The 18,980-nt window shown below is 45.9% G+C and overlaps 1 protein-coding gene across 9 annotated transcripts in view; it reads left to right on the forward strand.

Moving 5' to 3' along the window:
• Positions 1-1,990: 1,990 nt before the first annotated feature.
• Positions 1,991-18,980, forward strand: part of FHOD3 (formin homology 2 domain containing 3) — a 394,706-nt gene continuing 377,716 nt past the window's right edge. For 5 of the 9 annotated variants that reach the window (XM_084510270.1, XM_084510271.1, XM_084510272.1 and 2 more), the window contains exon 1: positions 1,996-2,212. In XM_084510270.1, coding sequence (XP_084366396.1) covers positions 2,048-2,212 — 165 coding nt within the window. In that variant the 5' untranslated portion in view covers positions 1,996-2,047. Of the gene's footprint in view, positions 2,213-18,980 lie in introns of all 9 variants that reach the window. The other 4 variants (XM_084510277.1, XM_084510278.1, XM_084510276.1 and 1 more) reach the window with 3 other exon arrangements.

An 18,980-nucleotide genomic window follows, 5' to 3' on the forward strand; every position in this document is an offset into this window, starting at 1 on the left:
GATAGCTGATGCTGTCACATAGACACTATATAAAATCTTGGATTCTGTGATTTATCTAAAATTGTCCTCCAAGTATTAATGCCTCTGTAACAAGATAAGTGCCACATATTAATTCAGTAAAATTCCAGATTAATCCAATGAAGGGCAATCTTACATCACCCAGTATTGATCACAGATTAGCAGCAAATGCACTGATTTGTCTTATGAAAATTAAAGTTTAATATAAATGGCACTTGAGTAAATTATGATTAACAAAAACTAAATATGCTGGTTAATCTTGGCTTTACATTGTGACAGAAAAACACAACATATATAAGCAGACAGATATGCTTTAATATGGTTTTATCCAGAATCTAAATATACAGTACTAAAGCAGATGCAAAAATATATTTTCTTAAAATAGGAATTTTAAATTGCTTGGGTAAGAAACTCAAAACCAAGACTTCACTGAATGTAGCTTTTGATGGTGCTTGAGGATCAAAAGAGAGAGGCAGTAATGAGAAATGGGGTGAGACGACCCATATGCCCTTTTTCTTGCCCAAGATGAGGAGGAAGAAGAAAAAGAAGCGTGTAACACATTGGCTGTGAAAGTTCTGAAACAGCAAACTAGGTCCTGAGTTTTAAATATTTGTTGATTTTAGTCATCTGTGTGCTCTTTCCTGAAAATATGCATAACTGTAGGCAAAAACAAATCATGACAAGTCACTCCTGAGAATATCAGAACCAGTGGGTCAGACTGCATGCATGCAGAAATCCCCTTTCGTCCTGGGGCTGACAAATATTCCCAACCCAGTAATCATTTTGGGCAGGAAACAGTTGCTTCATCTGTATATTACGACCTAGAGGTCTCGCTTTCTTGCTCAAGACGCTTCGTTTCTGTGACAAATCCCCCCAATTCCTCACAGCAGTCCAGTTCCCGTCCTGCAGCCCCCGGCACGAAGGACGAAAAGGCAGGCAGTGGTGGATCACGGCCATAAAGCTCGGCGCACCCAGGAGTGCTGACAGACATCAGGCCCATGCTCAGTGCCTGGAAACGCAGCCAGTTGTCCTCTGGTGCTGTGAGATCCTCCTTGCCTGGCCTGCAGCTTGCTTCAGGTCCCTTCTCCTGCTGCCTGTGCCTGTAGGAAAGAAGAGCAGGGAGCAGGGCACGTTCCCCACAGGCAGGGCTGCAGAGCGATTTGGGCACACGCAGAAGGCTCAAGGAGGAGGCTGCCATTCGGTGTGTGCACGCCGGGTGCTCAGCTCAGTCCTTTCCCTGAAACAGGCCAGCGTGATGGAAAAAAGGGCACAATACAAAGCATTTTTTTTTTAAGATTTGTCTATTGGGGGTGTGGGGGATACAGCGTGGGGTGTGTGTTGGCTGATATGCCAAATAACCCCCCGATATCTATATAACAACCCCAGTAATTACAGGGAGGGGGTTTGTATACATCCTGAGAAATCCACCAGACACACTTGACGCCCAGGCTGCAAGCCGGTTCCCATTACTCGGTAGCAAAGCAGGCATTATTTCCATTTTCCCCTCTTCACCCGCATCAGCACCCCCCACAGCCGACTGGGTTGACCGGGCCACCAGCTGCCCCCGGCCATTTGCAGCCCCTCTCCGGGGAGGGGGGGGGGGGCGAGCCAGGAGACCCCCCCTTCCCCTTCTCCCTCGGCTTGGGGGATCCCGGGTGGCGAAGAAGGGCGAGGAGGAGGACAAGGAGGAGGAGGAGGAAGAGGAGGAGGAGGAGGAAGGGGCCGGCCACGATCCTTGAGGCAGCGGCCGCGGGGGGGAGCTCGCCGCCCTGCGCTGCCCGCGGCAGCCCCGCTGCCCCCTCAGCGCGCTGCGGCCGGGCACGGGGGAGCTCTGCCCGCGGCTCCTCCTTCTCCTCCTCCTTCTCCTCCTCCTCCATCTCCTCCTCCTCCTCCTCGCCTGCCGGCCCGAAGCGCTGCCGCACTCCGTCTCCCGGCGGGGAAGGGGCCATGGGCCGGCTCCCCGGGGCGCGGCGGCGGCTGTGAGGCGGGCGGGAGGGCGGGCGGGGAGCCGGGCAGGCAGCGCCCAGCCATGGCCACGCTGCTCTGCCGGGTGCAGTTCCTGGACGACACCGACCCCTTCAACAGCACCAATTTCCCCGAGCCCACCCGGCCGCCCCTCTACACCTTCCGCCAGGACATCCCCCTCGGCACACAGCTGCCCGGCGTGCACCGCCTGCTCCGCGCCCCGCACAAGGTAAGGCAGCGCGGCGGGGACGGGGAGCACCACAAAATGCCCCAAAATGACTCTGTGGGGTGCCTCTGGCAGCTAAAGAGGATGGTTTGGGGGTGGCAGGGCTCTGTGGGGCTCTGTGGGGCTCTGCGGGCCCGGCGGCTGCTGCAGGGGCTGTGCTGGGTGCAGGGCTGCAGGCTGGTGCTGGTGGCAGCCGCTGTCAGCTCTCACCTTGCTGCCTGCTACCTGCTGGCAGCCTCAATCCTGCCCTCCAAACCAGCCATCACCCTTGAATTTTTCAGGTTTTGCGGCAACGCCATCAATTAGCGGATTAATAACATCTTTCCCTATCGACCTTGCATCCGCACGCTGGTTCTGCAGGGTGTGCTGGAGGAAAAAAAATAAAAAAAAAGGCAAAGATGTGCCCTTCTTTCATTTCTTTCTTCCCCCCCAAGACAACAAAAGTTGTAAAACTTTTATGTGCTTCTCTGATGAAGTGGGAGGAAAATGTGCTCTGAACATCACTTGTTGCGCTGCGTCTTCCCCTTGGGAGCCTGCCGGAGGATGACAAAAGGCTGGCTGCGTGTGCCCCTCGGTGTAAGGATATCCAAAGCCCAATAAAAGTATTGCGGAGAAAAGCTCTGGGAGCAGACAGAAGTTTTGCATTTGTAGAACAGTTTCGTGCATAATAGTTGCCAAGGATACAGCATCCAGAGAGCAGAGCGCTGCCTAACGCACAAAAACTTTGGGAGCTCGCGGTGCTCTGGGTCAATGCTGTTTTCATGTGCTCAGTAGTCCCTCATTCAGAGCCTGGTCCCATTGTTTCCAAGGGAGGCTTTTTTCGGAGTCAGAGCTAATTAAAAGAAGGACAGGGCAGATTCTGACACCTAATAAAGGGAATAAAAAGATCGTTTTTATCTGAATTTACAGCTAATTCAGCCTCATTTCCAAGAGGATTCCACTGTGTTGTGTTTTGCTTTTACTATCCATTCAATGCTGCCTTGCATTTTTTTTTTTTATAACTCTTTACTAGCCAAAAAAAAACAAGGTTTTTGTGTTTTAGGAGCCACCCCAAATTCAGGATCGTTTCCATACATTTATCTCCTGCCTGCATTTCAGCATGCAGCGTGTTTCTGAAGTTTACTTCGTGTTTGGAGAGTGGACTTACAGGCTTCGGATGAAAGATGGCAGAAGTCCCTCGAGGTGCTACTGAAAGCTAGCTGCTGGGCTAGAGGCAGCACCATCCTGGTGGCTTGTTAATGTGAGGCTCTGGCTATTGCAAACATTTGTTTCTGCTGGTTTAATTATGGGTAGGCTCGTGGGAATCTGCTTATGTGGTTAAAGTTACCTTTGTGCTTGTAGAGTCAGGGCCTGTTTCTGGGGTGCCTTAATTGTGTCTCTTGGCGTTCCCTTAGCTTTTACTAGGGGAAAAAAAAAAGTTGATTAGACTTGTTTACCTTTACTAGATGTACGTAAAGCTTAATTCTGTGTGTGCACTTGCTGTTAGAGCAGCCATGCGGTGTTCATCATTAGACCTTGTGTATGTGGTTTTGTAAACCCACTGGTTTGTGTCACTTCTTAAGGAAAGGCTTTCCACTTCTGCTTATGGTGGCGGGGATATCTTTTTCTGTAGCTTTTCCTTCAGACTGTATTCACTGGGTCTTGAGGAGGTCACCACGTCAGTTGACCCAGCAGGACATTGCCCCAGTTGTGTCCTCAGGTTTGCCCTGATCTCAGAGGAATGCATCTGTCAAAGCAGAGTGCATCTTGAAGCTCAGTTGTCAGTTCAGCTTGATGTATTTGAGGCTTGATTGATTAATTAATGACTTTGCAAATCAGTAAGTTAATGGATTAACTCCATTTGGTGTCTTGATGGTGACTAGCGTGAAATATCTTGAAACAGACACAGGCGCGTATAGCTGAAACGGGTAGTAACGCTGATGTCTAAATCATCCTGAAATCTTCTAAGCTGTTGGCCTTCTTGCCAACGAGTCCTGCAGGTGAATGATCGATGCTTTCTTCCTATCATCAGTTTTTAAGTTATCACATTTTGACTTAGATACTTTGACTGATACTTTTGTTTGGAAGCGAGGTGCCTTCAGATCACCACTTCGTACGTCTGTGTGCGTGTGTGTGACTTTGTGGGGTTGTAATTGGTGGTGACAACGGTATTTTTATAGCTAATAAGAAAATAACTTGTGTATTTCAAGTCACTGTAAACTGCACATTATAATAAATTATTAAGAATCCGTCCTAAAATTCAAATGAAAAAGCCTTTGACGTACTGAGCTGCTAAAGAATCACGTTATTAGCTTTTTTTGCAACCAACAAATGTCATAGTTTGGCTCCAAACAGCAATTCAGTTCTTTGGAAATAAAGCCAGCGTATGAAATCAAGAGGTGTGTTTCTTCTTCTGTGTAAACTTACAAATACATTTGAGTTTGGAAGCAGGTCTAGAACTGTAAAGTGTCTTCTGAGACTACAGTGTCTGGCAGTGCCTTTGGATCCTCATGGAAGAGTGCACTGAAGCTGGATGGCTACGATCTGGGAGCACTGGCTGGGATGGGGTGGACGTGGATGAGGTGAAGCACTGCAGCAGGGAAAGCTGAAGAGGAAAGGATTCTGCAATCCTTTTTTTCCCTTTGGATTTAGGTGTCTGATTGTAACCTCCTCCCTCTCCCCATTTTTTCTTGCTTCTCTGTGTGCACATGCCTTTCCCTACGGCCGTACCTTTGGATGAAGCAGCTCACCGTGCGTGGTGTTGCATCCATCCCTGCCTCGTGCACCCGGTAGGTGTTCCCAGGGTTATGTGCTGAACTGAATCCCGTGGGGTGCTGCCTCCAGGAACATTTGCCTGCTGTGTCCCGTGAGGTTTACGATGCCTTGATAGGGGCTTTCACAGATATGGTGACTCATGGAGGTGCAATTGAGTGCCACAAATTCTGTCATACTATTTCTGGCTGTGTCTAAAAGTTCTTGTTGAGAAACTAAGCCATGCTACCGAGTTTTCATGTGTTGCTCGTGTTGGTTTGGTTGCCAAAGGTGCTATTTTGCCACATAGTTTCAGAGTATTTTATGTCTCTCTTTCTCACTGTCCGTGGTATTAATGAGAACTGGATCCAGTCCGGACTCTGAATTCAGATGTCCCTTTTGCCCATTTCGGTGAACCTTGGGAAAATTCAGAACTGGATCTAAATTTGTGGCTTGGGCCCCGTGCCAATCATGTTCTTTGAATCTAATTCGGTGCTTTGGGTTTGTTGGTTTTGAATTGCTTTGAGTTACTTGATACCTCTGACTTGCTGACACAGGGTCATTCAGGAGAGTGGATATATATACATGGCCAATGTCAAGTGGTATGCTTTTTTTAGAGATCTTCTGAACTTATTCACATAATTACAGCATGCTGAGTGTGTTACCCATATTTCGTTTTCACATCCCGACCATACTGCTCAGTGTTAGGACAGAAGAAATACATGTTGGTAGTAGTATAGGAAATCACACTGTTTAATTTATAAAAACAATGTAATTGAAATACTTTGTACAACAGCGGAAAACCAAGAAATCTCATGGTGCGTGTGGTGTGCTGGTTGTCATGGTGGAAAGGAGGAAGATAAAATGCCACGAGGATTATGGGTTTGACCTCCCGTTCCCCCTGAAAAAAGTTGAGGCAACTTCTCTTCCAAGAATTTGTAAGCAGGAGCGGCGTCATTTAAGAAATAGTGGTATGAGGAAATAAATCCAGTCAGTGCTACAGGGCTCGGGCAGTTTCATTCATAAAGCAGCCGTCCAGACTTCCACCTTTAAGTGCTGTGATTTAACCCTAGATTAAAAGCCCCGGCTGAGCCTGGGGCATGGCGTGGTGCAAGCTGATAGCAGGGACTGTCGTGTCCTGGTGTGGGGCTCAGCCCTGGCACTGAACTCAATGCCAGGAGTCAGCATCCTGGTTTTCTGAGAGCAAAAAAACGTATAAACTTGCTCCTTTTCCCTAGGTTTCCTTGAAGCATAGCGGCATCAAATACCTTGAAGCATAGAGGCTAAGCAGAAGGATAAAAATTTTGGTTTGGATCCTGATCCTGCTGGATGCTGGGGTAAATAAAGCTGCTGTTCTCTGAAGAAAGGGTGTTGGGGTTGGCCATTATGCTTCTCCCAGGAGGTAAAGAATAGAAGGCAGAGTCTGCAACAGTGTTGAACCTTGGAAAATGGACCCACAGGCAAGGGAAACTGGCTGATGTCTGCAGGTATCGCTGTAAAGGACTGTGATGGTGTGGTTGAGGAATGTGTTCGTCAAGGGCTGTCGAGATGCTTGGGTCTTTCAAATTCTCCCTGAGGCCGGTGAACATCAGCCCTTTCTCATCCCTCTAGAGAAGAGGGGATTTAATAGAGCAGTTATTTCCAACAGGTTTTAGCGTTTTCTGGATTTAACCAAGTATTTCTGTAGTTCGCAAAATCTTGTACTTCAAGGGATTGACCCTGGAGGGGTCATGTATGTGTGAATTTCCTGGGGAAGCATTTACAAGGGCAAACGAGGTAAAATCAGGCTCTGTCTTTCAACTTGAGAGCATGGACCGCATCAGAGCCCTTTATGAACCATGCTGCTCTGCAGGAGCATAAACATACTCAGAAGCACAGACGTGAAAAGCTGCTCAGGCTCTGGCAGCTTGCTTTCTCCTGCAGTACGGGTCTTCACAGAGGCGAAGCATGTATGAATTAACTGTAAGATGCTGGATTTTTTTTCTCAGGCAGTTTAATGTCATTGAAGTTCTTGCAAGATTCATTGGATAAGTTGTAGCTTGGACACGTCGTAGTTCAGTTTGGTTTCAGTTCAGTTTAGTTGTTTGGTTTGGGCTTGAGAAGTGGGTTGTAAAAGCAGCGGAGCAGACCTGTCTGCAAGCTTGAAGGTCTCAACTTGATGCTTCTCCCTTGCAAGATCTAAAACTTGTCTTTCTAAACTTGTAGATGCATCCTTTCTTCCAGACTCTTCTGGAAGTGCTCTGTGAGGATTGCTGATGGCTTCAGTTATCAAGAGACTAAGACGACATCAGTCTGTGTCTGTGGAGGAATGGTCAGGGAAAGACATGGGACTTGCTGTGCTGAAGTCTCTTCCTCATCCTGTGTTGTCCCAAATAAGAACAAGACTTTTCAAAACTTTTTGGAACAGTTTTCTCTTGCCTGTGCTTTCACAGCCATCCCGCTTTCTAAGCAATTAGGGTCTAAATCAGAGCCCCTTTTCTTTGTCTGATCGGGCGTGCGTGGCTGTGAGGAGGAGTATTGCTGTGTGCACTGCCCTGTTGTAAGGCCAGCAGGCATTAAGTTGCCCATCCATCACGTTATCACCTGTGGCAGTGCTCTCATGTTTAAAGTCCTCTTGGCTGTTTAAACATCCACAACTCTTTGCAGCATCAGTCTGAAAGGTTCACGGAAACACCCCGACTGGAAGGGAAGCTGGTACCTACGCGGAGCTTCAGAAACATGCAGTCATCCTGCCTGGAATTCAGCCAGGTTAATTCAGGTTAGGACCTCTGCTCCTTCAGCAAACATCTTGTGTTTTTCGGTGGCTGCAAGGGGTCTGGGCAGGGGCTGTGCACCTTCTGTAGTGTACAGTTCTCCGGGAGGCTGTGCCTGTTTGCGAGGATAGGATACTGCTTCGGTATGGGCTCGGGAAAGGGTGCCAGCTACTACAACTCTGTCATCACTTTCCACACCACCTGGATTGCATTATATTCATATTAACTTTATATTGTATTACGGTTATTAAGAAGACAGCAAGGAATGTTGTTGCATATTTTTAGCAGAGGAACAAGTTGGGACAAAAGTAGCAGGGAGCACTCTGGTAGGCTCAGCTCCCTTGAAACATCTGCAACCACCTGGCACGTGAAATTATTGAAGTGAAGGTGAGTGAGACTTAAAAGTTCACCCTCCACATGTCATCAGCTTAACACATACATGTTAAAAAATGCATTGCAGTTTCCAATTCCAAACACGTAAGAAGTAATTCTATCATTCCCATAGTTTTAAGAATGCTTAAAAAAAAAAAAAAAAAAAAAGCTTAGATGACCTTTACTTTTACTTACAGTATAACTGAGTGACTTTAGTAGTTGTACTACTAAACTGACCCTCAGCCTGTTTTGTGAGTACAATATTCACCTGAATTACAAAGTCTGGAAAGCTCTTACTTTTGATCCTGGATGACCAATCACTGTTGCTAAACAAAGACTTTATTTAAAATTCTCCTGTATGACATAAGCTGATAGACTCACTGTGTGTCATTCCTCATACAGTGAAGATCACAGAATCATGGCCTGGGTTGGAAAGGACCTTAAAGATCACTCAGTTCCACCCCCCTGCCATGGGCAGGGACACCTCCCACCAGACCAGGCTGCCCAAAGCCCCATCCAGCCTGGCCTTGAGCACCTCCAGGGATGGGGCACCCACAGCTTCTCTGGGCAGCCTGTGCCAGTGCCTCACCACCCTCTGAAGAATTTCCTACTCACTTCTGGTCTAAATTTAGTTTAAAACCATTCCCCCTTGCCCTGTCATTATCTGATAGAGCAAAGAGTTGTTCTCCATCTTTTTTTTTTTTTTATAAGTCCCCTTCAAGTGCTGAAAGGTTGCAATGAGGTCACCCCAGAGCCTTCTCTTCTGCAGGCTGAACAGCCCCAGCTCTTCACAGGAGAGGAGCTCCAGCCCCTTGATCATCTTTGTGGCCCTCCTCTGGACCTGCTCTGTCAGCTCCACATCCATCTTGTGCTGGGGGCTCCAGAGCGTTATTATTAGTCTCTTGGTAATATCAGTCATCATCTTACACGGCAGTGCTCAGTAGGTTGTATAGCAATGAGTGGGATGACTGAATCTCCCTTGAGTCATTTTTCTAGAGTGTTCTTAAGACAAAATACATAAACTTGAAAAAACTGGACTCGGTGGTGCCTTGTGATCACTACCAGTTAAACTCTTGGTGTTGTGAAGATGAGAAAGAGCTGCACAAATAAACAAGCTGTAATACAAAATCATGCCAGGTATGTATTCTAATGCGTATGAGTGAAGCTTTATGGCCTTAAGCCATAAAAATAACAAATCATTTCTTGTGCTTTGTGTAGGGAAAGTTGTTGTATTGCTTTTAACTGTATTGATACCGACAAAGCAATACACTGTTCCTCTTGTAGAGAATCACAGAATTTCTAGGTTGGAAGAGACCTCAAGATCATCGAGTCCAACCTCCGACCTAACGCTAGCAGTCCCCACTAAACCATATCCCCAAGCTCTACATCTAAACGTCTTTTGAAGACCTCCAGGGATGGTGACTCCACCACTTCCCTGGGCAGCCCAGTCCAATCTCTAACAACCCATTTGGTAAAGAAGTTCTTCCAAACATCCAGACCTAAAACTCCCCTGGCTCAACTTAAGCCCATTCCCCCTCGTCCTGTCACCAGGCACGTGGGAGAACAGGCCAACCCCCACCTCGCTACAGTCTCCCTTGAGGTACCTATAAAGAGCGATAAGGTCGCCTCTGAGCCTCCTCTTCTCCAGGCTGAACAAGCCCAGCTCCCTCAGCCGCTCCTCGTAGGACTTGTTCTCCAGGCCCCTCACCAGCTTCGTCGCCCTTCTCCGGACTCACTCAAGCACCTCGATGTACATAGCAAGCTGTAGTGGTTTTTTTTTGCTGGCTCTGTTATGAGCAATGAGAAGATCAAGTTCTTGGCCCCTGCCTGGTGGGGCTGCTCAGCATAGTCTTTGTGAACCACCTGGCACATTTTGAGGACTGGCAAAGGCGGAAGCTGTAAGCCATAATTTGGCTACCTTGGTTGCCCATCTAAGGGTCATGTGCAAGGTAAGGCTAAATGAAAGCATGTGTCCTGTTGCCATTATCGTGAGGCTATTTTACAGCAGAGTTTGCAGGGAAAGAGCATTAATGGCAGAGCATGCAATCAGGACACCAGCAGGAAACTCATTTGTGCTAGTGAAATGCTGAACAGGGACCTGTGCCTGGTTTTTGAGGGCAGAACAGCAGTTCTGAATTTTCTTCAGAGCACCGGGGATGGCACCTTTCTAGCTGTGTGGTAAACAGCAGTCTTTCAGAAAAAATTGGCATTTTTTGTCTACCCCGTGTTTATTACCATACTGCAGCTGCTGCGCCTGAAGGGTGACCTTTGGCTCCACATCCAAATATTTATGTATTTTATCCCCACCACCCCATCTCTGGTGTTGTGAGGGAGTTTGCCTGCAAAAATTTGTAGCCCTCTGTATGATGTAGGCCCAGGCAGAGAATTAAGGATGCCTAGTGAGCTTTATTTCTTGCACCTGTGTGGTGCAGCAATCCTGCAGGGGCTGGGCAATTAAAGGCAATGAGCAGCTGGAGAAGAAGGGGGAATCGCCAACAGTGGGGAGAAACATTTTCCTGTACTCTGAGGCGTCCTATGTCTGAGCAAAAAGAGGTACTGGAGGGCAAATAACACTATTTGTGCTTTTCAGTCTACGCTTTTTGTTCTTGTTCTCATCGTTATTTTTTTTCAAGTAATTTGTATTATGCTACCACCTGAGTTAAACTTCTTTTATAAGTGTAGAGGGCCCCTAACTCTTCAGCAACGCCAAGTAAGGTATACAGTTTTATTAATGGGTGAAAAGGTGGGGTGTAAGTAAAACAAGGTATTTTAATTCAGGCAGACGTGTCAGATTTAATCTGTTAGTAGTCTAAATGATTCATATATTGTAATGATCATTACCAGTCACAGTTCAAAGGCTGTTACTTCACTGAATTTCTTGTTCTGGTTTTATTGTAATACACGAGACGTTTTTTCTTGTGGCTGTACAAGGCAGAAAGAAGTGTAAGTTGTCTGGATTTGGTAGATGTTGCCTTGTTTGCTTGTGACTCAAGCACTCCTCTCCTGTCCTATGCACCTTTCATTTTATATTGTAACGTTCCTCACTGTGTTTGCTTTTGTCCCCTTTTCACGTTTTTGAACGGAATAGGGAGTTTGAGTAATTAAAATGCATTAAAAGCAAAGCATTTAAATTTAGCATACCTGCCTTGTAGATTGCAGCGTGTTAGATGCTGAGTTCAGTTGTTGCTTTTTCAGCCTTGTTAATTAGTGAACTTGTGTGCTGTAGTTGTTTCATCTGTTGTGCGGTAGGTTTACTCTTCATTTGGGTGTTTTTATGTTTCACGTGCGTTGTAGTTAAGAAGCTTCCTCTAGGCTGAATTTTAGTTTAGGAAGGAGAAGAGGTTATCTTTCTGATAAAGCTGGATGTGCATAGGGAGGGGGAAGAAAATTCTGGTTTTCAGGAAGGCAAAGAAAACATAATAGTTTCCCAGACTTGGGCTCTTTCTCAGTTCACATGTTACTGAATTACACTTTTGGGGATTCCTGTTTTCACGGTGAACTTCTACTTGGGTTTGATATATGGGGGGGGGGGGGGGGAAGCTACCACACTTACATATGTGAAATGGTGCCAGTCTTAGGGTATGCCATTATCTTTGCTTTTCTGTACTTGGAGTATTCAGAGTTGGTTTTCCTGATGCTTTATTTCACTTGCTGAGGAGAAGTGATCCACACTCAAAAAAGCATAGAATCATAGAATCATAGAATATCCTGAGTTGGAAGGGACCCTTAAGGATCATCAAGTCCAACTCTCGACACCGCACAGGTCTACCCAAAAGTTCAGACCGTGTGCCTAAGTGCACAGTCCAATCTCTTCTTAAATTCAGACAGGCTCGGTGCAGTGACCACTTCCCTGGGGAGCCTGTTCCAGTGTGCAACCACCCTCTCTGTGAAGAACCCCCTCCTGATGTCAAGCCTAAACTTCCCCTGCCTCAGCTTAACCCCGTTCCCGCGGGTCCTGTCACTAGTGTTAATGGAGAAAAGGTCTCCTGCCTCTTGACACCCCCTTACGAGGAAGTTGTAGACTGCGATGAGGTCTCCCCTCAGCCTCCTCTTCTCCAGGCTGAACAGGCCCAGTGACCTCAGCCGTTCCTCGTACGTCTTCCCCTCCAGGCCTTTCACCATCTTCGTAGCCCTCCTCTGGACACTTTCCAACAGTTTCATGTCCTTTTTATACTGTGGTGCCCAGAACTGCACACAGTACTCGAGGTGAGGCCGCACCAGCGCAGAGTAGAGCGGGACAATCACCTCCCTTGACCTACTAGCGATGCCGTGCTTGATGCACCCCAGGACACGGTTGGCCCTCCTGGCTGCCAGGGCACACTGCTGGCTCATATTCAACTTGCTGTCTACCACGACCCCCAGATCCCTCTCTTCTAGGCTGCTCTCCAGCGTCTCATTGCCCAGTCTGTACATGCAGCCAGGGTTTCCCCGTCCCAGGTGCAGGACCCGGCACTTGCTCTTATTGAACTTCACGCGGTTGGTGATCGCCCAGCTCTCCAACCTGTCCAGATCCCTCTGCAAGGCCTTTACGCCCTCATTTGAGTCCACAACTCCTCCAAGTTTGGTGTCATCAGCAAACTTGCTCAAAATACCCTCTATTCCTACATCCAGATCATTTATAAAAATATTGAAAAGTACCGGCCCTAAAATGGAGCCTTGAGGGACCCCACTGGTGACCGCCCGCCAGCCTGACGCAGCTCCATTTACCATAACCCTTTGGGCCCTGCCCGTTAGCCAATTGCTCACCCATCGTATGATGTTTTTATTTAGCTGTATGGTGGACATTTTGTCCAGTAGGATCCTATGGGAAACCGTGTCAAAAGCCTTGCTGAAGTCCAAAAAAATCACATCAGCTGGTTTCCCTTGGTCCACCATACGGGTGATCTTATCATAAAAGGAAATCAGGTTAGTTAGGCAGGACCTACGCTTCACAAACCCATGCTGGCTGGGACCAATGACTGCTTTGTCCCCCAGGTGCGCCTCAATAAGTCCGAGAACCAACTTCTCCATGATTTTACCAGGCACTGACGTGAGACTGACAGGCCTGTAATTGCTAGGGTCTTCTTTCTGACCCTTCTTGAAAATCGGCACAGCATTTGCCAGCTTCCAGTCTACCGGGACCTCTCCAAATTCCCAGGATCGTTGAAAAATAATTGATAGAGGTTCCGCGATGACATCCGCCAGCTCTTTCAGCACCCGGGGATGAATCCCATCTGGACCCATGGACTTGTAGGGATCCAGGTGGAGTAGCAAATCCCGCACACGTTCAGGGTCAGTTGGGAGTTTGTCATCCCCACCGTCCCGGTCCTCCAGCTCAGGGCACCCTGGGTCCCGAAGCCCATCATCGGCATTGAAGACAGAGGCAAAGAAGGCGTTAAGCGTCTCTGCTTTGCCTACGTCATCGTCTGTGAGGAGACCTTCCCTATCAAGGAGCGGCCCTATGTATTCTTTAGTCCCCTTTTTCCATTCACATATCTAAAAAAACCCTTTTTATTTTCTCTCACAGACACAGCCAGCTTCAACTCTAGGTGTGCTTTGGCCACACGAACTTTCTCCCTACAAACACGAACAGCATCCCTGTATTCTTTCCATGACACCTGGCCCTCCTTCCAGTAGCGAAACACTCTCTGTTTCCGCCTAATCTCCATTAGAATGTTCCTGGTCAGCCACGCCGGCCTCCTGCCCCGCCTGCCTGACTTGCGATATTTAGGAATTGCCTGATCTTGTGCTTCTAGGAGGCATCGCTTAAAGAGTGACCAGCACTGGTGGACATCGAGGCCTTCAAGAGCAGTTTCCCAGGGGACCTTGCTGACTAGTTCCCTGAGCAGCCTGAAGTCTGCTTTCCCCATATCTAGGGATGAGGTTTTGGTGGCACTTTTCCTTCTGTCACCGTAAATTTTGAACTCAACCACTTCTTGGTCGCTATGACCGAGGCGGCCACCAATCACCACATCTCCCACCAGACCCTCTCTGTTTTCTAGCAACAGGTCTAGGAGGGCACCTTTCCTAGCTGGCTCCGTTAGCACCTGCACCAAGAAGTTACCATCTAGGTGCTTCATGAACCTCCTGGACTTGCTCGTGTCAGCCGTGTGGCACTCCCAGTTAATGTCTGGCAAGTTGAAGTCCCCCATAAGGACAAGGGGAGTTAATCTCGAGGCCTCTCTTAGTTCTGTAAAGAATAATTTATCGGCGCTATCGTCCTGGCCAGGCGGTCTGTAATAGACTCCCACAACGACATCCCCTTTATTCGTTCGTCCCTTGATCCTTACCCAGAGGCTCTCAACTTTGCCATTGCCGACCTGAAGTTCCCCACAGTCCAGCCCCTGCTTCACATACATCGCCACCCCACCACCTCGCCTACCCTGCCTGTCCCTCCTGAAGAGCCTGTAACCATCTATCGCAACACCCCAGTCACAGGACTCATCCCACCAGGTTTCACTTATGCCGATGATGTCGTAGTTGCGGGACTGGGCCAGGACTTCTAGCTCATCCATTTTATTCCTCATACTGCGTGCGTTCGTGTAGAAGTACTTCAGGTGCGTCTCCTTACACTCAGCACCTTGTGGATCTGACCAAAGGACCCCACTGGCACACAGCCCCTCTGATTCTAGCGTAGCATCCTTCAAGAAACAATATACTGAAGTAAGTTTGAAACGTGGAAGCTTACTGTAAGGACCACAGCTATCTCAAGATGCAAATATTCTTTCTTTGGTAACTAGATGTGCCTTAGTTTATAAGTCTGTTGAACTTGAAAGTCTTCAGAAGATTTACGTGTTCTTGTAACCCCTCTTGTCTCATCAAAGGGTCTGTTTTAAAAACAAGTATCTCTGCAGAGATGGTGAACAGGAAAACGGTTTAGACTAGTTTTCAGAAACTCTACCAAAAACAAAATTTAAAAGATTATTTGTCTTTGGAAGCTGGTGATGAAATAGTTACCCTTAGGCACTTCATTGGTTAGCGCTTAGCTGCAGTTTTAGTGTGTGAAACTTGTTACTATTTGGTATAGTATTTAGATATATTGTAGAGGATAAGTGATTACATTTTTATGTCATTAATTTTTTTGGTCTGTTTTCATAGTCTCGAAACATCAGGACTTAAGTCTGAAATCTAAAGCTGTCTGTATAGTCAGACATGCGACAGCAGGCTGTATGTAACAACAACCTTATTTTTTTTCTTTAAGTCTGTATAGGTGCAGAGTAAAGGCCTGAAAAAATGTCTCATAGAGATTAAGAGTTTACATTCAAGTGTTAACTGTTAATTAAAAATGCTATAAAAACATACTGGGTGGCTAGAATAAAAGAAATTTTGCAATATTTTTATTCCTCAGTCATATGACGGACAGGTATTTCGAAGCATCCTCGTAAAAGCTGTTTAAGTACAAGTCCTGTAACTGCTACCTCAGCACAGAAATTAAGGATCTTGCAGGACGAGGACGCTCATCTCCTCCTTGGTAGCGTTTTCAGGGCAGGACTGAAGTGGGCTACTTCAGTGTTGGCAAAGCTAAGTCATCTGAACAGCTGCCAGTGAAGGTAAAAGGATATTGATTTTTCAAGGTTGCCAAAATGTTATCTGCCTGTCATAAGCACTAGATCATATTGAAAGGAGGTGGAGTAAAGCTGTCATTTGTTTTAATGTTTTGCTTTGTGGGCTCTTAATCGAGACAGGCGAGATACAAGCATGGGCTCTGCTGATAAATACATTTGCTAGCGCACAGTAAGCAGCTTCCTAGTGCTGCTCCTCACCACGCTGACTGTAGCTCATGATCACGTTTTCTCAGCATGTTTCAACATGTAATTGCACTGGCCTATATACAGTAACTTGGCTGTCTTGGGGCTTTAATCCCAGCCATTGTAAGAGTGCCGATTGAATTGCAGGCTAAAAATAGGCTGTATCCAGACATGCTGTGTGCTATCTGTCTTGGCAGTTCGCTGCTAATATGACATAATTAAAAGTTGACAAAGGCAGCAGGCAGAATGCTGTTCAGTGACTTCTAGGATTTTGTGCTTGACCAGGGTGTTTTCTTAGCTTGGTGAATTTGACTAGTATGCTCGCGCCTCCAGCAAGTGGCCTACTTTATTAAATTCTCTGGTAGTTCTTGTAGGCTGCTGAAAGAGTGCCTTTGCCTTAAAACCATTCTGTGGATTGATGTTACTTCTGCGGGGAAGCCGCTGGTAATAGGCCATAGCATTTGGAAATCATTACAGCTAGGTGTGATCGGAGTGACAAAAAGTAGATTAGATGTATTTTTCAGTGAGGTGTAAGCTGAGCTATATTTACTTCCTTTATGTTGTTATGGTTTGTCACTGGTATTCCAGCAAATACTTCAGGAAGATGCATGCAGCTGGCGAGGAGAGAATAGCTTGCTATCTCACCAGTAGTCATCAGCCAGTGTTATTTTAAGAAGCCTCAAGGGAGATTGATTAGAATCGTACTCTTGTGTTCTTCATCCACCAAATTAGGTTGCTTGAAATAAAAACTGTAATCTAAATCTCTGAGATAATTAAGCACCAACTCATAAAATATACTTTGGAGAATTAATCAAATGGAAAGAAAAAAGAAAAACTCCTCAATGAATTCTTCAGAAGGAACTGGCATGTGAGAGATGCTGGAAAGCAATCCTTTTCTGTGTTTTTATGCTAAGATCAAGAAAAGTAAAATCAAGGCAAAATAAACTACCAAATAATTACCACAACAATATTATTTCTAGAACTGTTGTATATGCATATGAAGAGGAACTTAAAGCGGTTTTATACCTACCTCTGTCTTCTAACGTTGATTATTTGCCCATTTCATCTAAGTAAGTCAAGTCAATACTGAAATGTATTCTGTGGGCGAGTCCTGGAGGGTTAATATTGAAGTTGAACTCGTTCCTGTGTGTTACTTTTTAACAGGCTGTGTGTTTGACTACTCAAAAATAAATGTGGCTGATCTAATGTTCTATTTTCATGTGGCTACTAATAATTATTATGGTTTCAGTTTATTTCTGAAGCCAAAATCCCAACAGAACTGAAGGTCCTGTACAGGAACTATACAGTTTTATTAGCCCTTGAATCAGAAATATAGTCATGAGCAGATCATTAGCCAAATATAGCATCTCTTGATTGTGCTTTATCAGTTGTAGTTTTGTGATTTGGTGGTATGATGAGACAGTCACTTTTTTTTTTTTGGAGGGAGTATGTTCTGGTAAACTGAAAACCCTGTGTATTTTCAGGTATCTCTTAAATATTGATGGGACTTGTGAGAGACTTGAATTAGCTGCTTGTGGAAGTATGTGAGTGATTTGACATGAATGTTCTTAAAATTCTGTGCTTTTGCAGACTATGGTATATCTTTGTACCTGCCCTACCTGGGAATCTGAGTGTCCCGTTTGCTGTTGCAGAAGAACTTCTCTTGGCTTGATTGTGAAGGTGATACTGCTGAGCTGTGACCTGAGTGGTGCTCAAGGTCCACCTTTATGAACTGCAAAAGGAAATGGGAAAAGTTATTTACTTGATCAGATACAACTGAAACTAATTACAGTATTTAGTTCCCTTTTGCTGGGGAGAAGGGAGGTGAATGCAAATCCACAGCCACAGAGTGTTTATACAAATACATCTTGGTGTTTGGGCAATTAGGATGCACTGTGTAGCAAAGCAATGTTTGTCATCTCTTATTCTTCCTGTCTTCCCCTTTTCCCTTTGCTGTTCTTTTTTTTTTCCTCAGTATCGTAGCCTGTGCTGTAACAGAAGGTGCAAGCTCAGTTTACAAGTTGAGGTGAGTTGAGGTGGTTGGCAGGTCAGTCTGAGACAGCCTCCTCTAGGAGACAAATTTTTGCCCTTGAGAATAACTTCTGAGTTCCTCTTGCTTGACCGAGGCCGTGTTGACAGATGTTTTCTGCAGTGGGACAACTGTCTCAAGTGTACCCAGTGCCTGCTGCGGTCATTACTTACTGTAGGCAACAGTGGAAGGAAACTGTCCCAGGAAGAGGGCCATTTTTGCACTGGGTGGTGTAAAGCTGACTTGGAGGTTTCTGAAGTTTAAGCGAAGAGCTTCTGTTGAAATTGAGCAGAGTTAAAGATTTGAAGCTCCTGTGTGCAGGGGGGTGGACAGGCGCAACTACATTTTCTCAAAAGGAAGAAACAAACAAAACCCTTCTTACATAGACAAGGTCTGACTTGCCCAAAGATGCATTAGTACCTTTGTGGCAGAATGGGGAATGCAAAATAAATGTCCAGTCTCTTTCCTGTGTTAACTCTTGAATAGTGGCCATTCCTCCTTCCCAGTAACAGGAGAGGATTTGTAGTACAAGCCTTTGACTCCTTGGGCACAGGAGTGGGTAGACAGAGGAGAAAGGCATTTGGGATTCCTGGAGAAGTGCTTTAGCTGAATGCTTCCTAATGGCAAAATGGTGTGACATTTAAATACCAATATTGCTGCCTGCAGATTTTGAGAGTTAACATTTTGTTCATGTGGTTCTCCTGTGGGTATTATATTGTGCCCTTAGCATAGTCTCCTAAAGCTATGCAAAACAAAGTACCAAACTGATGAGCAAGCCTTTATTGCGTATGGCACCTTGTTTTGACCTTGTCGGTAAGAAAATAGGGTCATACCTCTCTTGTGCCTGAATTTTAATATAACTATTTATGTTACCATCTTTCACTTACAGAAGCTTGAAGAATTTAAAGTAAGGTTAATGAGGTATGCCTCTTGCTTTGAACAAAAAATATCAAGTCTTCCCAGCTTCAGTGGAATAAGTTGTATACCTGAGCTAGTCCCTGTGAAAACTCTCACAATTCACAAACGAAGTGGTATCCAGCTATTTTACTAGTCCGGGGGAACAACGATGCTTGTATCTCAGTCTCATCAGTATCATAGTGGCAAGTGTTTAAATTTGCTGTGAGGAAAAAGTGTCATGTTAATATATCCCAGATGAAACA

This window comes from Aythya ferina (assembly GCF_964211825.1).
Source record: "Aythya ferina genome assembly, chromosome: 2".
NCBI classification, from domain to species: domain Eukaryota; kingdom Metazoa; phylum Chordata; class Aves; order Anseriformes; family Anatidae; genus Aythya; species Aythya ferina.